The sequence below is a fragment of the Engystomops pustulosus genome, chromosome 7 (assembly GCF_040894005.1).
Source record: "Engystomops pustulosus chromosome 7, aEngPut4.maternal, whole genome shotgun sequence".
NCBI lineage: Eukaryota > Metazoa > Chordata > Amphibia > Anura > Leptodactylidae > Engystomops > Engystomops pustulosus.
Window position 1 is genome coordinate 169,052,593 of NC_092417.1, and position 18,985 is coordinate 169,071,577.

At 47.2% G+C, this 18,985-nt stretch overlaps 1 protein-coding gene across 5 annotated transcripts in view; it reads right to left on the minus strand.

Annotated features, from left to right (window-relative positions):
* The window catches only part of BTBD10 (BTB domain containing 10), a 29,891-nt gene that overhangs the window by 10,427 nt on the left and 479 nt on the right, over positions 1–18,985 (minus strand). For 2 of the 5 annotated variants that reach the window (XM_072118899.1, XM_072118897.1), the window contains exons 2-3: positions 12,903–13,049; positions 2,485–2,681 (exon numbers count right to left, since the gene is read on the minus strand). In XM_072118899.1, the coding sequence (XP_071975000.1) occupies positions 2,485–2,681; positions 12,903–13,003 (298 nt within the window). In that variant the 5' untranslated portion in view covers positions 13,004–13,049. Of the gene's footprint in view, positions 1–2,484; positions 2,682–4,438; positions 4,714–12,902; positions 13,050–18,985 lie in introns of those variants that run through there. The other 3 variants (XM_072118896.1, XM_072118898.1, XM_072118900.1) reach the window with 3 other exon arrangements.

Below are 18,985 nucleotides of genomic sequence, written 5' to 3' on the forward strand. Positions count from 1 at the left end.
CCATGTCCTGTGTGCCCTGACACCTTTCTATCATAGCCAGCAGTGGTCAGCATGGGTGCTCTGACCCCTCTGTGACTACACCCCCCATACACAGCGAGCTGCCATGTCCTGTGTGCCCTGACACCTTTCTATCATAGCCAGCAGTGGTCAGGGGTCAGCATGGGCGCTCTGACCCCTCTGTGACTACACCCCCATACACAGCGAGCTGCCATGTCCTGTGTGTCCTGACACCTTCCTATCATAGCCAACAGTGGTCAGGGGGTCAGCATGGGTGCTCTGACCCCTCTGTGACTACACCCCCCATACACAGCGAGCTGCCATGTCCTGTGTGTCCTGACACCTTTCTATCATAGCCAGCAGTGGTCAGGGGTCAGCATTGGCGCTCTGACCCCTCTGTGACTACACCCCCCATACACAGCGAGCTGCCATGTCCTGTGTGTCCTAACACCTATCATAGCCAGCAGTGGTCAGGGGTCAGCATGGGCGCTCTGACCCCTCTGTGACAACACCCCCCTCCTCCCCCCCCATACACAGCGAGCTGCCATGTCCTGTGTGTCCTAACACCTATCATAGCCAGCAGTGGTCAGGGGTCAGCATGGGCGCTCTGACCTCTCTGTGACTACACCCCCCATACACAGCGAGCTGCCATGTCCTGTGTGCCCTGACACCTTTCTATCATAGCCAGCAGTGGTCAGCATGGGTGCTCTGACCCCTCTGTGACTACACCCCCATACACAGCGAGCTGCCATGTCCTGTGTCCTGACACCTTTCTATCATAGCCAGCAGTGGTCAGGGGTCAGCATGGGCGCTCTGACCCCTCTGTGACTACACCCCCATACACAGCGAGCTGCCATGTCCTGTGTGTCCTGACACCTTCCTATCATAGCCAACAGTGGTCAGGGGGTCAGCATGGGTGCTCTGACCCCTCTGTGACTACACCCCCCATACACAGCGAGCTGCCATGTCCTGTGTGTCCTGACACCTTTCTATCATAGCCAGCAGTGGTCAGGGGTCAGCATTGGCGCTCTGACCCCTCTGTGACTACACCCCCCATACACAGCGAGCTGCCATGTCCTGTGTGTCCTAACACCTATCATAGCCAGCAGTGGTCAGGGGTCAGCATGGGCGCTCTGACCCCTCTGTGACAACACCCTCATACACAGCGAGCTGCCATGTCCTGTGTGTCCTGACACCTTTCTATCATAGCCAGCAGTGGTCAGGGGTCAGCATGGGCGCTCTGACCCCTCTGTGACAACACCCCCCTCCTCCCCCCCCATACACAGCGAGCTGCCATGTCCTGTGTGTCCTAACACCTATCATAGCCAGCAGTGGTCAGGGGTCAGCATGGGCGCTCTGACCCCTCTGTGACTACACCCCCCTCCTCCCCCCCCATACACAGCGAGCTGCCATGTCCTGTGTGTCCTAACACCTATCATAGCCAGCATTGGTCAGGGGTCAGCGTGGGCGCTCTGACCTCTCTGTGACTACACCCCCCATACACAGTGAGCTGCCATGTCCTGTGTCCTGACACCTTTCTATCATAGCCAGCAGTGGTCAGCATGGGTGCTCTGACCCCTCTGTGACTACATCCCCCATACACAGCGAGCTGCCATGTCCTGTGTGCCCTGACACCTTTCTATCATAGCCAGCAGTGGTCAGCATGGGTGCTCTGACCCCTCTGTGACTACACCCCCCATACACAGCGAGCTGCCATGTCCTGTGTGTCCTGACACCTTTCTATCATAGCCAGCAGTGGTCAGGGGTCAGCATGGGCGCTCTGACCCCTCTGTGACTACACCCCCATACACAGCGAGCTGCCATGTCCTGTGTGTCCTGACACCTTTCTATCATAGCCAGCAGTGGTCAGGGGTCAGCATGGGCGCTCTGACCCCTCTGTGACTACACCCTCATACACAGCGAGCTGCCATGTCCTGTGTGTCCTGACACCTTTCTATCATAGCCAGCAGTGGTCAGGGGTCAGCATGGGTGCTCTGACCTCTCTGTGACTACACCCCTCATACACAGCGAGCTGCCATGTCCTGTGTCCTGACACCTTTCTATCATAGCCAGCAGTGGTCAGGGGTCAGCATGGGTGCTCTGACCTCTCTGTGACTACACCCCTCATACACAGCGAGCTGCCATGTCCTGTGGTATTCTCAGTTATGAGGTTATGGCTGATCGGTGTACGCTGCACAGTGGTTGCTCAGTGAAACTTGTAAAATCAGATGTAGCTGCTAAGGAAACAGCAGAGTATATAGCGGGAGACAGCGGAAAGCTGAACAGCATGAACCAATACCAGCGCAGGAGCTCCGCGTGCGCCATATAAATAGCATCTCCGTTTCAGAGAAACTCCTACACTAATACAACAGGATGTGTGAGGGCTGCAGGGAGATGAATGAACTCGTGTGATGCTCTCTACTCCACCTCATAGCAATACACTCATAGCTAATGGAGGGAAACACCTGTACATAGGAGGAGACCTACCGCTCTGGTGCTGCCGGGTAGGTGAGGTGACGTTTCGGATGCAGGGAGTCAGCTGGCTCTCTCCTCTCTCGTGGGACGAGTCTCGGGAGCGGTCACTGGAGCGACGTCTGTCTCTTGAACGTTCGTGTCCACCACTGGCACCATGGAGACTCATCTTTGTGTGGCCGGCACCTGCTCGAGCACCTCGAGACGGAGTGCTGGAAAAGAAAGCAGGTCCACGTGTATCAGGAGGAGACGCAGGCAGGACACAGACGACTGGTTATACAATATACAAGGAAACAGTCATAAACCTCAGGGAAAGTTTACAGGCAAAGTACAGGAAGAAGATGGAGCAGATTCCAAGTGATGGACTTTAAGGGATTTTCCACTTTCAGTTAATAATTGATATTGTTTGTGTAATGAAATGTGATACAATTTCCCCTATATACATTTTGTATCACTGCCTCACCGTTTTCTAGATCTCTGCTTGCTGTCATTCCATAGGAAGCTTCATTGTTTGTGAAGCCACACAGGCGCACGGCTCGTTACATCCCTGGTCATGTGATGTCACACAGGTGCACTTCTCGTTATACCCCTGGTCATGTGATGTCACACAGGTGCACGGCTCGTTATACCCCTGGTCATGTTTTGTCACACAGGTGCACGGCTCGTTATACCCCTGGTCATGTGATGTCACACAGGTGCACTGCTCGTTACATCCCTGGTCATGTGATGTCACACAGGTGCACGGCTCTTTATATCCCTGGTCATGTGAAGTCACACAGGCGCACGGCTCGTTATACCCATGGTCATGTGATGTCACACAGGTGCGCGGCTCGTTATAGCCATTACAAGACCAGGTAAATAACGAGCCGTGCGCCTGTGTGACATCACATGACCAGGAATATAACGAGCCGTGCACCTGTGTGACCTCACATGACCATGGATATAACGAGCCGTGCACCTGTGTGACCTCACATGACCAGGGATATAACGAGCCGTGCACCTGTGTGACATCACATGACCAGGGATACAACGAGCACTGCACCTGTGTGACATCACATGACCAGGGATATAACAAGCACTGCACCTGTGTGACATCTCATGACCAAGCACCAGTGTTTATTTACAGGAAGTAAACATTGAAGCTTCCTATAGAATGACAGCAAGCAGAGATCTAGAAAACCATGAGAAATCGATACAGTAATAACATTGGAAAATGATATAACTTTTCATTTCCAAACAATATCAATTCTTTTCTGAATGGATGGATGACATCACATCACGGCTGAGCCAATCAAGTGCTAATCATCCAGATGTGCCCAATAAGGAAGCACGGGGATTGCCTCTGCCATCACATGAGCCCCAGACGGACAATTATCGGGGACCACTTGGACCAGGGTGGCCTCAGGAAATCCCCTTTAACCAAGTAGAGAGTGACACAGCTTGTTGTTGATATATTGCTGATGGATCCAGATATTATTTTGGCACGGAAGAAGGCGCTCAGTGCGGCACCTGCCAAAGAGGAGGCAGCTGAAGGACAGCAGCATATGAGAGGAGGGCGGCCAGATGCTTCATGGAAAGTAGATGAAAAGCACAGCCGGGCTATGACAGCAGACACAAAGGACTCACAACAATGATATAAAGGGGAACAGACAGGAGCAGGTAGTTCTCATCCCCATAGCAGATCATACAGTATCTAGATATAGACGTAGTAATATAGTCTGTGCATGAGCAGGAGAGCCCCGGCGTGAGAAATCTTAAAAAATGGGCAATATTAACACTTTCTATACTGCATGAATCCACACGATGTGGTATAGACCACATAGCCACTGCAAAAGTACACAAAGCCACCGAGACCGCACTGACAAAAGTGACAACAAAGGACGGCACGAGAGATCACACACACACACACACAAAGAGAAGTCATTCATCTCGCTGCAGAGCGGAGAGCGAGGGAGGGAGACATACGCACCTGGCGCCCCGACTACCCATGCACGGGATCACCTTTGCTACGAAAGCACAAAGGAACAGAGTGACATCAAACAAGGACTGTCCAAACGCCAGCTCAGCATCTCTGTGCATTCCTCGGGAAGTTCAGCATATTGCAAAATCCCAGTCGTTTAGCCTCTCCGTACCCTCCTCGTGCCTCAATGGCAGCTATTCAGGAGACAGCGCCTCCCAGATATATATATACAAATCATTTTTTCACACAATCGGTGATTCAGCCTGGCGTAGTGATCGGGCTGACGTCTCCAGCCACACCACCCCATTAGTGCTGCTTTGTGAGAGCGGTTTTACCAGTCGGCTGCTATTGGATGTCCCACGGTGACAGGCAGAATACAGACGGGAAGGGGAGGGGGGGGGATGTTTCTGAGCTATTCCCAGGCTAACAAGATTTTCTCGTAGAACTCGTCAGATCTGCCGCTGCGGCTGCTGCAAATTACTCGAAAGAATGACTTAAACCACTGTCATCCGGTTCATTGACAGAAGCAGGACAACTTCTATGGCAGCACCCCGCATCATGGATGCAATCAGACGTGGGGGTGTTCTCCCCCCACCTCCCCGACAATGATATCCTAGGGGCTCCTTATACAGCTGCAGTCTCATTATTTGTAGGAAATCGCATGAATAATGTAGCAATGCTCAAGGAAGTCCAATGTTACGGATGATGCTGCATAAAGCAACATTGCAGCGCTGTGCAAAAGGGTCAACAATCACCGGAAAACACAAGCCAAGGGGAAGACAGCAGACCAAATTCATTGTTCTCTGTTATCAGCCAGGTCATGTTACAGTGAAAAGTTAACCAGGAGTTGAGAATACTCTAGTATATGATGCATCATACACTGGCAATGTATAAAGAGGAACACGGAGACACATCCATCGCACAAACACAGCAAAAGCTAATGCAGACTAACCACAGAGCTGTGCATGGAAAACAACACTCCATATAATGCAATAGGCAGACCCACATGTGTTATATCCATGCTATATATACGTATACCTCATCAGAGATGTAAAAATCCCACCTTCTCCGGATATACACCTTTCCATTCACTTGCCAGCGTTTTTGCAACACAATGGATGGAGCCACATGCTCCCTGTGCCATGTGATTTGTAAGGGCGTCTTGTGTGACCACCTATCAACGATCGATACTAAGTCACTAACGCTTGGAAACCCCCTTTCAGTCTGGCCACGGAGGCATGGATAACAGACTGGTGAACACTCCATCACCCAGTTCATAGACAAAAGCAGGAGGATCCTCATACACACAGGGGTCCACATACATTCATACATTGTTCCAATAACATTTGCAACAGTCCAATAACTACATAGTAAAGATATCTAACCAATATCTGTCCAATCAGAGCAACATCAAGACAAACCAAGAATGTATAAATGGCCAATTGATCCGACGGACATCTCTCCCACATGACCGGTAGAGTAGAAGCATTACTGCAAGCTCTGTGCAGCGCTGCGTTATCTGTGTGCGCTATACAAAGGAATTATTACTACTGCCAAGCACAGACTAAAAGACTTAGACAATGTTGCAAAATTATAAAGACAACAAAGTCAGTCTTATTGTTGCGTTCTGGACAGGATACAATTGTGACGAACCCTCAGTCTACTAAGAACCTACAGACCATTCATGCAATGTCATCATTCACTGACAGCAAGCATAATTGTACAACTATGGGAAAACTTGTCTCTCTATGACACATTATGCAATGTTGTTACAAATTTCTAACCAATTACTAAAAAATTCAACAGGGTTAATGAAAAACATCGCTGACTCATGTCCAGGGCTTGTTAGATGATCCTGACCCAGGAGCCAAGTGATAAGTGATATGGATCCTAACCTGCCGGTCATAAGCTTCATCCCAGGTTTCAGTAATTCTAGGACATCCCTGATGTCAGTGGTACAAAATAGCATCTGTATCAGGTGGGGGGAAAGATACTCAGAAATTTAATTAAACCAGTGGGGAGGGGGCGGTCTATCAGACACCTTAGGGGGGTCCCAAATTATAAGCACCGATGTTCAGCCCAGGGCAAATTAGGGACATGATGAGACTAAGACAAACACTGGCATCAGTTCCAGCCTCCGCTGCCTCCACATATTTTCTATTCCAGAAATGGGATTGATTCCCAGCGGAGGAAGCAAACAGAACAGTTTCCCTCAATTCCCCCCGATCACATCGGAGCTCATTTTAGAAAAATGTTGCAGATAGAAAGTTCCCCTTCTTAGTTTCTAGCAGCCCATGTGCCCATAGAGCACATCTGTCCGACCATAAAGCGGAGATAGGTATCCATACATTATATGGCCTCATTGTCAACACTGCTCTAAGTAATGAACAGCATGAAAATCTATAGGGTACAGCATGGCACGGTTTAGGTCTGACCCTACAAAGTTTCAGCCAGTGTTAGAAAGATGTGTAATCAGACCTCTGTGCATGTTGTTAGTAGCAGCAGGACTGTGAAATCTATATTCTAGGATTGCAGTTTCCGGGGGTGGCCACACTGCCGTGCACTGTACTCTCTGCAGACACTTCCAGGTATTGTCCCAGGAGAAACGTGTAATCATACATATACGGCAAGGTCCCAACACCACCTGCAGAGATCACAGAGCACAGCAGGGTGCCCCAAGAGCACTGGCAGAAGCTACAGTCTTGGAATGTAAATGCATATATTTCACAGTCCTGCGGCTACTAACAAAATACACAAGTATATGATTAAAACATTTCACCAGGGACAATACATAGCACTTGCTGCAGAGACTGTAGAGCACAGCAGTGTGAGAACATGCCCTAGGTGCGCTGTGAGATGCTACATACCTGGAATATAAATCCATATATTACAGTCCTGCTGCTACTAACCACATACATAAATATGGATTTATAGTCCAGTATTGTAGCTTCTCCAAAACACACACACACAGATGTACAATAACACATCTCTCCAGGCAGGGAAAGACAATTCCTTACACTGGCTTCTGAGAGCACAGCAGTGTGAGGCACGTCCATGACACTCTTGGAGAAGTTGAAATACTGGAATATGAATCCATATTTCACAGTTCTGTGATAACTAATACCATACACAAAGGTCTCTTTACACAGAGCTCCGTGTACAGTTCCTACCACTGGCTGCACAGAGCACAGCAGTGTGAGGATATGCCTCCCAACGCATTTGGTGAAGCTACAATCCTGGTAGGTCACTTTTCTCCTGCCACTAACAACATTCACAAAGGTCTGATCACACATCTCTCCAGAGACAAACACTGGCTGCAGTCTGCATGTTACCACTGCTGACAGGTTCCCTGTAAATATGGTACACATAACAGCACCAATCTCGTCCTATTTTTTTTTTCTTGCATATTTATGAATATTTCACATAAATAATCTAAAACTTTCGAGTTCTGCAATAACTTCCTACACGTCTGCGATACAGCTCATAGGTAACAGGAATTTTGCAATGCAAAATGAGCAGAATTGTGTATAAATTATAGGCAATTTTCACTACAATACATCTTTAATTCAAGAGCCCCGTGCACAGTGCAAGCTCCATGGAGGGCTGAGTCACCAAGCATTTAGAAGGAACAGAATAACACAATGGTAGGAACTCTGATGGGTGCAGAACAAAGGGCAGTGGGTGCAGCTTAAAACATTTGCAGGTTTTGGGGCCATGGGGATATGTGTTCACAGAGAAGATGATTTGTGCGTCCGCTAAGACACAAGACCACAGATGTGCTTGGCTGCGTTCACACAGGTTAGTTGGGACTGTCCATGTATGAGCCACATCTGCCTGCCTGACCCCTGGTAAATGGACTTCATGTCCTGGGCCTTCAACTCAGCATTAAAGGGGATGTGTCAGCAGCTGTGACCATGGAATATACAAGACAGTGTTAAGCATTGTCCCTGGAGCTATATGTATGTTAGTAGCAGCAGGACTGTGAAATATGGATTTATATTGCAGTGTTATATAGTGTCTCTAAGTACATAGGGGGAACGCACTTACACTGCACTGTAGCCACTGTTAGCATAGTCCTTGTAGAGGGGTGTAATCAGACCTTTGTGTAGGTTGTTAGTAGTAGCAGCAGGACTGTGAAATATAGATTTATATTCCAGGATTATAGCTTTTCCAAGTGCACTGAGCGGGTGTCCTCACACTGCTGTGATCTGTTCTCTCTGCAACCAGTGTTAGGCAATAACCCGGGAGAAATGTGTAATTCTACCTTTGTGTATGTTGATAGTAGAAGCAGGACTATGCAATATGGATTTTTTTTTATTTTAGGGCTGTAATTTATAACTGCACTGGTGGGGCATGTACTCACACTGCTGTGCTCGGTGACCTTTGCAGCCAGTGTAAGATATTGAAGAAATAATCAGAAGATGCGATCCAGCGTTAGAGATTGACCCTGGAGAGATGTGTAATCAGACCTTTGTGTATGATGTTAGTAGCAGCAGGACTGTGATATACGGATTTATATTGCTAGGCTGCAGTTTATAACTGCACTGGGGGCATGTCCGCATAGGGTTATGCCTGGTTTTGGCGGTGATAGGTTTTCAACCAGAAGCCTTGTTTAGCTTATACTCTAAGCAGAGGGGAGGAGCTGTGGAGTGACTCAATGCAGAGAGCCAAGAGCACAGCAGTGTGAGAACATCCCCATAGCTACTATGCTGTAATAAAAAGGCATATTTCTCTGTTCTGCTGCTACTCTCAACATACACAACGGTATGAATACAAACCTCTCCTGGGTCAATACCTAACAATGGCAGCACAGCAGTGTGAGGACAGGCCCTCAGTGTACCATCCTGGTATACAAGTCCATATTTCACAGTTCTGCTGCTACTAACAAAAACAAAGGTATTATTACACACTTCTCCAGGGACACTTCATACCACTGGCTGCAGTACAGCATAGTCAGATCTGCTGACAGGTTCCCTTTCATCTCCCATGCATATTAATATTCTTCGCAGGAATATGTAATTTGGACAGTAACGCTTATACAATTACCCTGGGATTATGCCTCGCACTCCCGCGGCCCGGGTTACACACGTCTCTATTGTGCGTACACTAAATACAAGCTTATGCAACTTGTAAAAAGGGAAGTGAACACAATGTTTTCCCCGATGTCTTGTAGAAAGAGCCAACATAAATATGAATGGGGTGTAAATACTCGCTGCCGAAATTGTTATGTTCACTATGAGGCTTCTGGCTGATAAAGGAGCTGTGAGGCCCAAATGAATAACCCCCTGGTCCTCCTGGGATGGGGGGCAATGTATCTTCTCAGCATGACATACAGTCCAGCCTCCCCCTCACCAGGCCTCGTCTATGGGGTATGGCTCTTACAATAACCAGGCCTGACATACGTTGTAGTAACATGCCAATCATCTTTACAAGTGGGATGGAAATTTCCTGCCGACTGTTTAGTACAGGGATCGTTAAGATTTCTCATTAGCTGAACTCTTCATTTATACAGTATTCGGTCAGCTCCTTTCTTATCACTGTTGATTCTGTAGCACAGACGATACAATGTATTCACATGTGGCTGAATGGTTGGTGAGATTTTTATTGGAAATCATCCTGCATAAATCAATCCAATCCGAAGGATTTTAGTTGCAGAAATGTATGCAGAGTGTAAATTTACCTTCAAGGGGTTTATTAGCTCATTATACTACTAATAACCAATCCACAGAATAGCTCGTTAGTTAAATCTACGATCTGAATCCATCATAATAAATCAGGGACATTACTCACCGTGGCTGTGGTATCTTCTTATATTTGTTATCCATGGCCTCCTACCTTCTAAAGCCAACTTTTATTATTTTGTTAATGAGCCCAAAGGGCTCCTGGGGGTGTTACCATAGCCCCTCTGTGCTGAAGATTCACCAGCTGTTACAATGTGTCCTCCTCTGCATTTTCCCCTTCCTCTATCTGATGCATCCTCACTGCAGAACAGGAAGGTCCTGCAAACACTAGGAGAGGGGGAAGTGCTCCTACACAGTGTAACAGCTTGTGAAGCTACAACACAGAGGGACTGCTGTCTTATTAGCATATAAAATATATAATTACACAATAAAATAATAATTATAAAAGTTGATTTTTTTTTTTTTTTTTAAAGAAGGACGGAGATTGCCTGGATCTATGAGTAAGTGTCCCTTGTTTATCATGATGGATTTTGATAGTAGATTCCCTTTAAATTAGGGTACGGCACATGGAAGCATCACTGACCAGCTGTTCTACACTACGGAAAATCCCTGCTCTGTCCTATACAATATGGACAGAGTTGTGTTCTCCCAGCTCCGATCACAGGGTATAGCAGCTGTTTGATGGAGATGTACAATGTTGCATCCCCATTGATCCCATGTGTAGGTCAGTCTCAAAGGGGCTACAAAAGTCAGCATGTTCTCACTATGCTGCAGACAAGTAATCATACATCATCACCTGTCACAAGCTTCAGCTGGGCCCGGACTAGCTACTTGCAGGTTCCTAAATGAATCATCATTACAAAAGGACACATAATTATGGATACATTACAACACCTATAAGCAGTGTCAGATGCCAGGGCTGGACCAGTACACCCAAATCCTGCCACCCTCAAAGTCTATACATAGAACATTGCAACCGGGTCACCCTATAATAGGGTTGTATCAATTATCCTGTATCCATAGAATACATGTCCCAGCACTGGAGTAATTCTGGGGACTCGGAGACCCCAATCTCATCCAATAGTTCCAGCAGTCAGACGGTCCCCCAGCTACTAAACACTTATCCCCAATCCACTGGGTTATTGGTAAGTGTGAGGAGTGTACGTAATAGTCTATTGTAATACTAAATGCATGGAGATACCAGTCCGTATGTCAGGTTACCTTTCATTGCAGGGTGAAAACTTCATGCAATGTGTAATCATAGACGTTAGTGATATTTGGCCTCGGTGAGTCATGTTTCCTGCTCCATTCACTCGATGGTCTTTAGACTCGCTCTGTGTTATAGGGCAAAGCTGGCAAGTAATCAAATATGACAGCGCCATACTGTGAGGGGCCATTAGTTACCTGCAGACACAACGTCACTTTAACACTACGTATATGCAGCCCGATGAAGGCTGTTGAATATTTCATGGATATACTTAGAAGGATTGTACCATAGTACTGACTATCTGATGTATATCTGCAGGTACTACGCATCATGTAAGATTTCTGGTCCGATAGTTGCACGATGGTCTACATGAACCCTGACCATTTATATTGCCTCTGGTGTTTGGATTTGTTGGTTGTTGTTTTTTTTTTTTGGCTGACATTACAGCTTCACCTTGAATGAGTTTGAGCTGTAATAAGAGACAGAAATTAAAGGGATTGTCCCAAATTTGCACTTTATCCCCTATCAGGGGGTTGACAAGCTGATAACTGGGGGCATGATACTGGGATCTCCACTGTTCAAAAGGATTTTTAGAAAAACGGAGTCTCAGAAATTGCCGAGCACAGCACTGGGGTATCTCCGCAACTCCCATCCACTGTCTGAGAGTGCTGGGGATAGCCGCACTATCTGTTGCTCCTATACAATTGAACGAATTATACCCAACGGTGAGCACAAGACTCCGGTTCTACGAATTTCTGGGATCCTGTTCTCTTGATCCCAGCAATCAAATCCTCACTGACGACCTATCATCAGCACAGGAAAGGGGGGTACCATAAATAGTTACTACTACCTCTTTAAAGAGGTACTCCTTAATGTCAGAGGTTAATGTAGGATTTTTTGGTAAAAGACATCAAGCAGCAGCACAAATAAGCAGTTTATAGAGATACACAATGTCCAGTCTCTCTACGGTCTGCCATACAACGTATAGTGGCCATGCTTGGTATTGCAGGTCAGTTCCATTTACTTAAATGAGATTGCCCTATAAACCGACCATGTTATTGGCCCCTTATCTAATCCTGGACAAGCCATGCAAGCGTAACGTGGGCTCTCATCTGACTAAGTAATATATGATAGTAGGAACAATGATAGATAGAACAATAAAAGCCAACATCATTCGCTTTATACAGCCTAACATGCAATGATGACTTGTGCTTCAAGTGCAGTAACAAACTAGACATTTCTCCAGGGGGGTCATAAGTAGTAAGTTAAAAAATATTAAGCATTATCCACCTTATCAATTTCCCATTGCTGCGGCTCAGATGATTCCCAATTCCAGCTTGTCTCTATTCCCTGGAAGACCAAAACTAACTAGGCAATGATTGGTGTGGTAGCAATGGGAGATGATAAAGAATTAAGCATTATTCGGCCAAAGAAGCATCCCGCAGGCCACCCCTTTAACAGAAGGATATGACATTAATGCAGAAGAGATGAAACAAAGCAAAGAACAGAGAGAGAGTGAATCATGCACCATAGATCTAGGAGGTGCACCGTGTATAAGATGTGCCAGTGGCTTTCAGGTACCTACCTTGAGTGTTTGTACAGTTTACGAGGTCTATTACACAATTTCCGATCCCAGTTCTCTGGATCGCTGGAGTTACTGTCATAAGGATGGGGACGTCCTGCCATGCCACTCCCAGCTTCCTCACACTACTCGTCCGCAAGCACACATGACCTATATAACACAGCAGTATTGATCATAATACAAGAGGCCATGCAGACAGAATGCAAGCTGACTGTTAGTAATCAATATAGCGGCCCGACCTACCACCCGGTAACCATTGTACATGGATGGGAGAATGCGAGGGTGCAGTGGGAACACAAATGGAAGGCAATGACTGAGTGACTGCTTATTGTAATGGAAGAAGCTGCTAACAATCTGAACTTTGTTAAGGGTAAACCACATTTTACTTAGTTATTTCCAAAATATGAGCTCTGCTCTGGGTCTGTACATCCACAAGTTCTTCATTTTACATTTGAAAAGTATCCATCCATCCGGAATGTTGATCATCAATTGTTACTTTAGGTATTATGCCAGCCAGGTATCCTATATGATAGGCTTGGGTGCAAAATTAGAGGTTTAATTATACCCCTACATGAAATAACAATTGGCCAGTTCTGTAGGTTACTACCAATACCCACTGTATATGGCACATGCTTAGCTCCCGTGCACCCGTCTAATTGCCTGCTCATGTCTTACACTTCCTCCCCGATAACCCGGCAATCATTAACCCAACCTTTATCGTAAATTACACAACGGCCAGATCTAGTCACAACCAGATAATCCTCAGCATCCACCATTCATAAAACAAGTCCCAGATGCTACAATGTACCCTGGATAGAGTCCTGTGGGATACAATGTTACATTTTTATTACAAGATGTTTACAAAGTCTAGTTTAGTACTTAGAATTAGGGTTATTTTTGGCAGTTCCCTGTAGACGTTCTGCACAAACCCTTCCGCCCCCTTCGTAAATCTCCAACATTGCCCAATCGGAAAGAAAAAAAAAAATGTAATAAAAGCTGAGGAGATGAAGTCCATCGTTTCAGCATCAGCTGCTGGGTCCATGTGTTGTTGGTATATAACGGGGTATACAGAGACACGGCATGCAATGGTTTTTCTTTCCACCCACTGCACAAACCACACACAGAATATTGCCTATAAACCTGCACATTTCTGGCTCATCTGTCCCTGCAAAATAGCCTCCCATAGAAGGCTTAAATATGATCCGACCACCGCCTTAAAGGGATTAGGACATAATACATCTACTACATAGAGGATAATTATCTTATTGCTGGGAGGGATGAGTAGGACCCCCAGTTCTTAGGAGAATGCTAGACTAAAAGCCCTCCAAATATCCCCACACGGATCGGAGACTAGAATGTGCTCTTATAACTTTTATTTGGACTTCCAGGACAGTTTACGGCCATCTCAGATGTCTCATAGTAGTTAATGGGGCACAAGTATTGGGTACTTTAATTGCTAAAGATCCCACAAGTCAGACTCCCCCCCCCCCAAAAAAAATTTGACTCTCCTTTAAATAGTGGATATGTGTTTATTATTGCACATTATTATAGGCACCATGAGATCTAGAGTATAAAATCAACCTCTATATTTGCATACCAAACTAACAGTTCAGTAACTACGACTCCCATGGGGGTAAACAAAATACTTCTGACTTGCCATAAGGAAACAAACAATCAGGTAGTATAACGTAGGTCATTATGACTCTACCAAGATTTCATGGTGACCAGAAGCCGCTGTGAATCAATATGTGACGCAGTCTTGTAACAAACATTGTTCCATACACACAGAACACATACAATCATGTACTTATGGACCCCGATGAGAACTCACAAGCTGAACTCCATCTAGAATAGAACTAAGTAGGTCAAACCACTTTATATAATTACACTTTGGTCTCTGCACCCGCCTGACCCCGTGTGAGACAGACCCTGGCCAGATTAATCATCCAAAGCCGCCTTCAGCTCACCTGTTCTATAAAGAGCAGCCGCAGGATATAATCCTGATGTGCCCCTCTGAAGATAACCTAAAAAGTAGTCCCGTCTCCTCCCAGCATTACGGTGGCCATCTGCGCCAGCGAGAAAAGTGGAGTGTAGAAGGGTTAACCTGGCTCGGGGGTAATTGGTTAGGAAAGTCCATATCTACAATGTCTCAATCAGCCGATGTGAGGCCTCTCTGGACATGGGATGCCGATTCTCTTTTTCAAGGGATTTCACTTGCTTTCATGTCTGTTGGTCCAATGAGGCCACACACTGGATAATGAGAGTCATGTGACAACCATTCCCCATATTTTAATATTGCCCTAAAATAATGCCCCTCCTAGAAGACTCTATAGGGAGCTACTACAATGAAAGAAAAGTGAGCTGCAATACCAATTATAGCCACTGAACGCTGTATGGCACTGGGCTTTGAAGGAAGTCAGATTGTAGAATTAATCTTGAGCACTGTTGTCTCAAATGAAATCTCCCATCAAAACCCAGAATGGATAAACCAGGGACACTTACTCAAAGATACAAGCAGCGTGATTGTGGTAACATTTGTTATACATTGCCTCCTTCCTCAACATGCTTAAAAATAAAAAAGCGGCTACTGGGGCGGTTCCCAGAGCCCCTCTGTGCTGGAGATTTACAACCTGTTACACTGTGCAGAAGTACTTTCCCCTCCCATTGTTTGTGATTGCATCAAGCAAAGGAAGGGGGAAACAGTGTAGCAGCCTGTGAAGCCACAGCACGGAGGAGCTCTGGTAGTAATAATAAGGTAAATATAATAATAATAGGGCACACCGATTACACAGCACTGCGCAAAGCTCTGGTAACAGCCCAAGAGCCCTTCAGGCTTATTAGCATGATTTTAACAGTTGATTTTAGAAGGAAGGAGGCCATGGAGAACAAATATAAGAAGATTACCACAGTTACAGTTCCTGGATCTATGAGGAAGTGTCCCTGGTTTATCCATGCTTGATATTCACGGTAGATTTCCTTTAAATTTACTAACCATAAAGTATCCCTTTGATTTAGCTTCCTGTTGCTCCGATACCAACATGACAAGCCTGTTCTCCAATCAGTAATCAGCTGAGAAGCCTTTCCCAGGACGTTCTAAGCAAACGGAACCTGGACTTTTTGATTCAGTTGCAACAGTGAGATTTGCTATGGAGCATCTTTATGCATAAAGCAAAGAAACAAAAGCAGTGAATGTCACAGATAATCTGGCTGGGATATGCTGTGCATGGGCAGATTGGAGGCTTTGACGCTACGACCACAGCCCAGATTTCCAATAAAACATCAAGCCGCTTCCACGACATCAGCGAGTCACATGGAAAGATACAACAAACATGGAAAGTTCAAAAGCGACTGACACAATCCTCCGCACAATCTCCTCCGGCTCAATCTTCCTGCCTTCCATTGTCTGAGAAATATCTCGTTTCCTTATAAAGTCAAAAAGAGCTGCGGAGCACAATGGAAACGCAGCACAACACACACAATACAACTCAGCGTCTGGAGAGCAATGACTACAAACTGCATCAAATAGGAAGCGTGAACTCGGGTGGGGGGTCAGGGGGCACACACAAAAGAATAGAGGGGTTACAATAGCAAACAACAACAACACATCTATTACAAGACATAGTGGCTTTAGCGGTGACTAGTAAACTAGCCCCCTGACACGTGGACCCCCCGACCCACACATATGGACAGTGCACCCAAGAATTTAAAGACTGACCTACCAAATGATGGATATATACTGACAGTTCTGTTATTCTAGATTTTACTGTAACTAATTATGGCAGTGTAAGGTATAACACCCCCCCCATAACTTATTTCACATATCACTTGTGTCTTGCTGCTCTTTCTGCAAACTTTGCTAATATTAAGCTCCAGAGTCGCCTGAGGAAAGGGGTTCACTGCAGCCCTGTACAGGTACAGACGTGCTCACACATACAGATTCGGACCATTGACTGGTGTGATGGATGAGGCTGCGCTACTCCTCACACAGGTACAGGCAGATACACATAGAATTTAAAGCAATTATTTACTCTGGTAAGACCGATGGGAGCTGCATCACCCCCATATACTGTCACTGTACCCCCAAATACCACCAGTACCCACACTTACTGCAACACAAATCATACATAAGCCATAAAGACCCGGAACCCCCACATCAAATCCTGTCCAAAAGCTATTTATCGCACCTGATCCACCGAGCCACATAGTATTGTACCCCAAATCCTGTCACACCCCATAAACTGCTACTGTGCTACACAAGAAACTGTACTGCCCTGACAGACACGGTGCCCCCCACACTTGTCCCTCCAGATGTTATCACATTTAACGTGAACACATACATATGTCACGCGTCTTGTGCCCCCCAAACCCTGTACCACCACCTTACACGTACAATGTCCCCAAACCCCAATATAAACAGTGACTGTCAAATCCAATCAACCCTAATCCCTACAATGACCCCCAAATCTCATCACACCCTACACAAAGTAAACGCAAAATCTTGTCACCCCCCCCCCCCTACGGTGTCCCCCATCACCCTACACAGTCGCCCATAAATCCCCTCACCCCCTACTCATATAGTGGCCCCCAAATCCTGTCAGCACCTACAATGACCCTGCTCCCCATACACCCCACATTCCCAATCCTATTTCACATCACAAATATGTAACCCCCAAACCCCGAAATAAGATATTTAGTGACTCCCCATCCCATATCCTAATAATGACCGCTTCCTCTATTAGCTGAGCACTGCCCCCGTGCCACCATTACTGTCCTAGGACTGCCCCTGTACCCCTATTACTGCCCCTGCAACCCCAGCGCTGTCCTAGCACTGCCCCTGCGCCCCCATTACTGTCCACGCACTGCCCCTGTGCCCCCATTACTGCACCTGCAACCCCAGCACTGTCCTAGCACTGCCCTTGTGCCTCCATTACTGCCCCTGCGTCCCCATTACTGTCCTCGCACTGCCCCTGTGCCCCCATTACTGTCCCCGCACTGCCCCTGTGCCCCCATTACTGTCCCCGCACTGCCCCTGTACCCCCATTACTGTCCCCGCACTGCCCCTGTGCCCCCCATTACTGTCCCCGCACTGCCCCTGTACCCCCATTACTGTCCCCGCACTGCCCCTGTACCCCCATTACTGTCCCCGCACTGCCCCTGTGCCCCCATTACTGTCCTAGCACTGCCCCTGTACCCCCATTACTGACCCTGTGCCCCCATTACTGCCCTCACACTGCCTCTGTACCCCATTACTGCCCCTGCGCCCCCATCACTGTCCTTGCACTGCCCCTGTACCCCCATTACTGCCCCTGTACCCCCATTACTGTCCTCGCACTGCCCCTGTACCCCCATTACTGTCCTCGCACTGCCCCTGTACCCCCATTACTGTCCTAGCACTGCCCCTGTACCCCCATTACTGACCCTGTGCCCCCATTACTGCCCTCACACTGCCTCTGTACCCCATTACTGCCCCTGCGCCCCCATCACTGTCCTTGCACTGCCCCTGTACCCCCATTACTGCCCCTGTACCCCCATTACTGTCCTCGCACTGCCCCTGTACCCCCATTACTGCCCCTGTACCCCCATTACTGTCCTCGCACTGCCCCTGTACCCACATTACTGCCCCTGTACCCCCATTACTGTCCTAGCACTGCCCCTGTGCCCCCATTAATGCCCCTGTACCCCCATTACTGTCCTAGCACTGCCCTTGGGCCCCCATTACTGCCCCTGTACCCCCATTACTGTCCTCGCACTGCCCCTGTACCCACATTACTGCCCCTGTACCCCCATTACTGTCCTAGCACTGCCCCTGTGCCCCCATTACTGCCCCTGTACCCCCATTACTGTCCTAGCACTGCCCCTGTGCCCCCATTACTGCCCCTGTACCCCCATTACTGTCCTAGCACTGCCCCTGTACCCACATTACTGCCCCTGTACCCCCATTACTGTCCTTGCACTGCCCCTGTACCCACATTACTGTCCTTGCACTGCCCCTGTACCCACATTACTGTCCTAGCACTGCCCCTGTACCCCCATTACTGTCCTTGCACTGCCCCTGTGCCCCCATTACTGCCCCTGTAATCCCATTA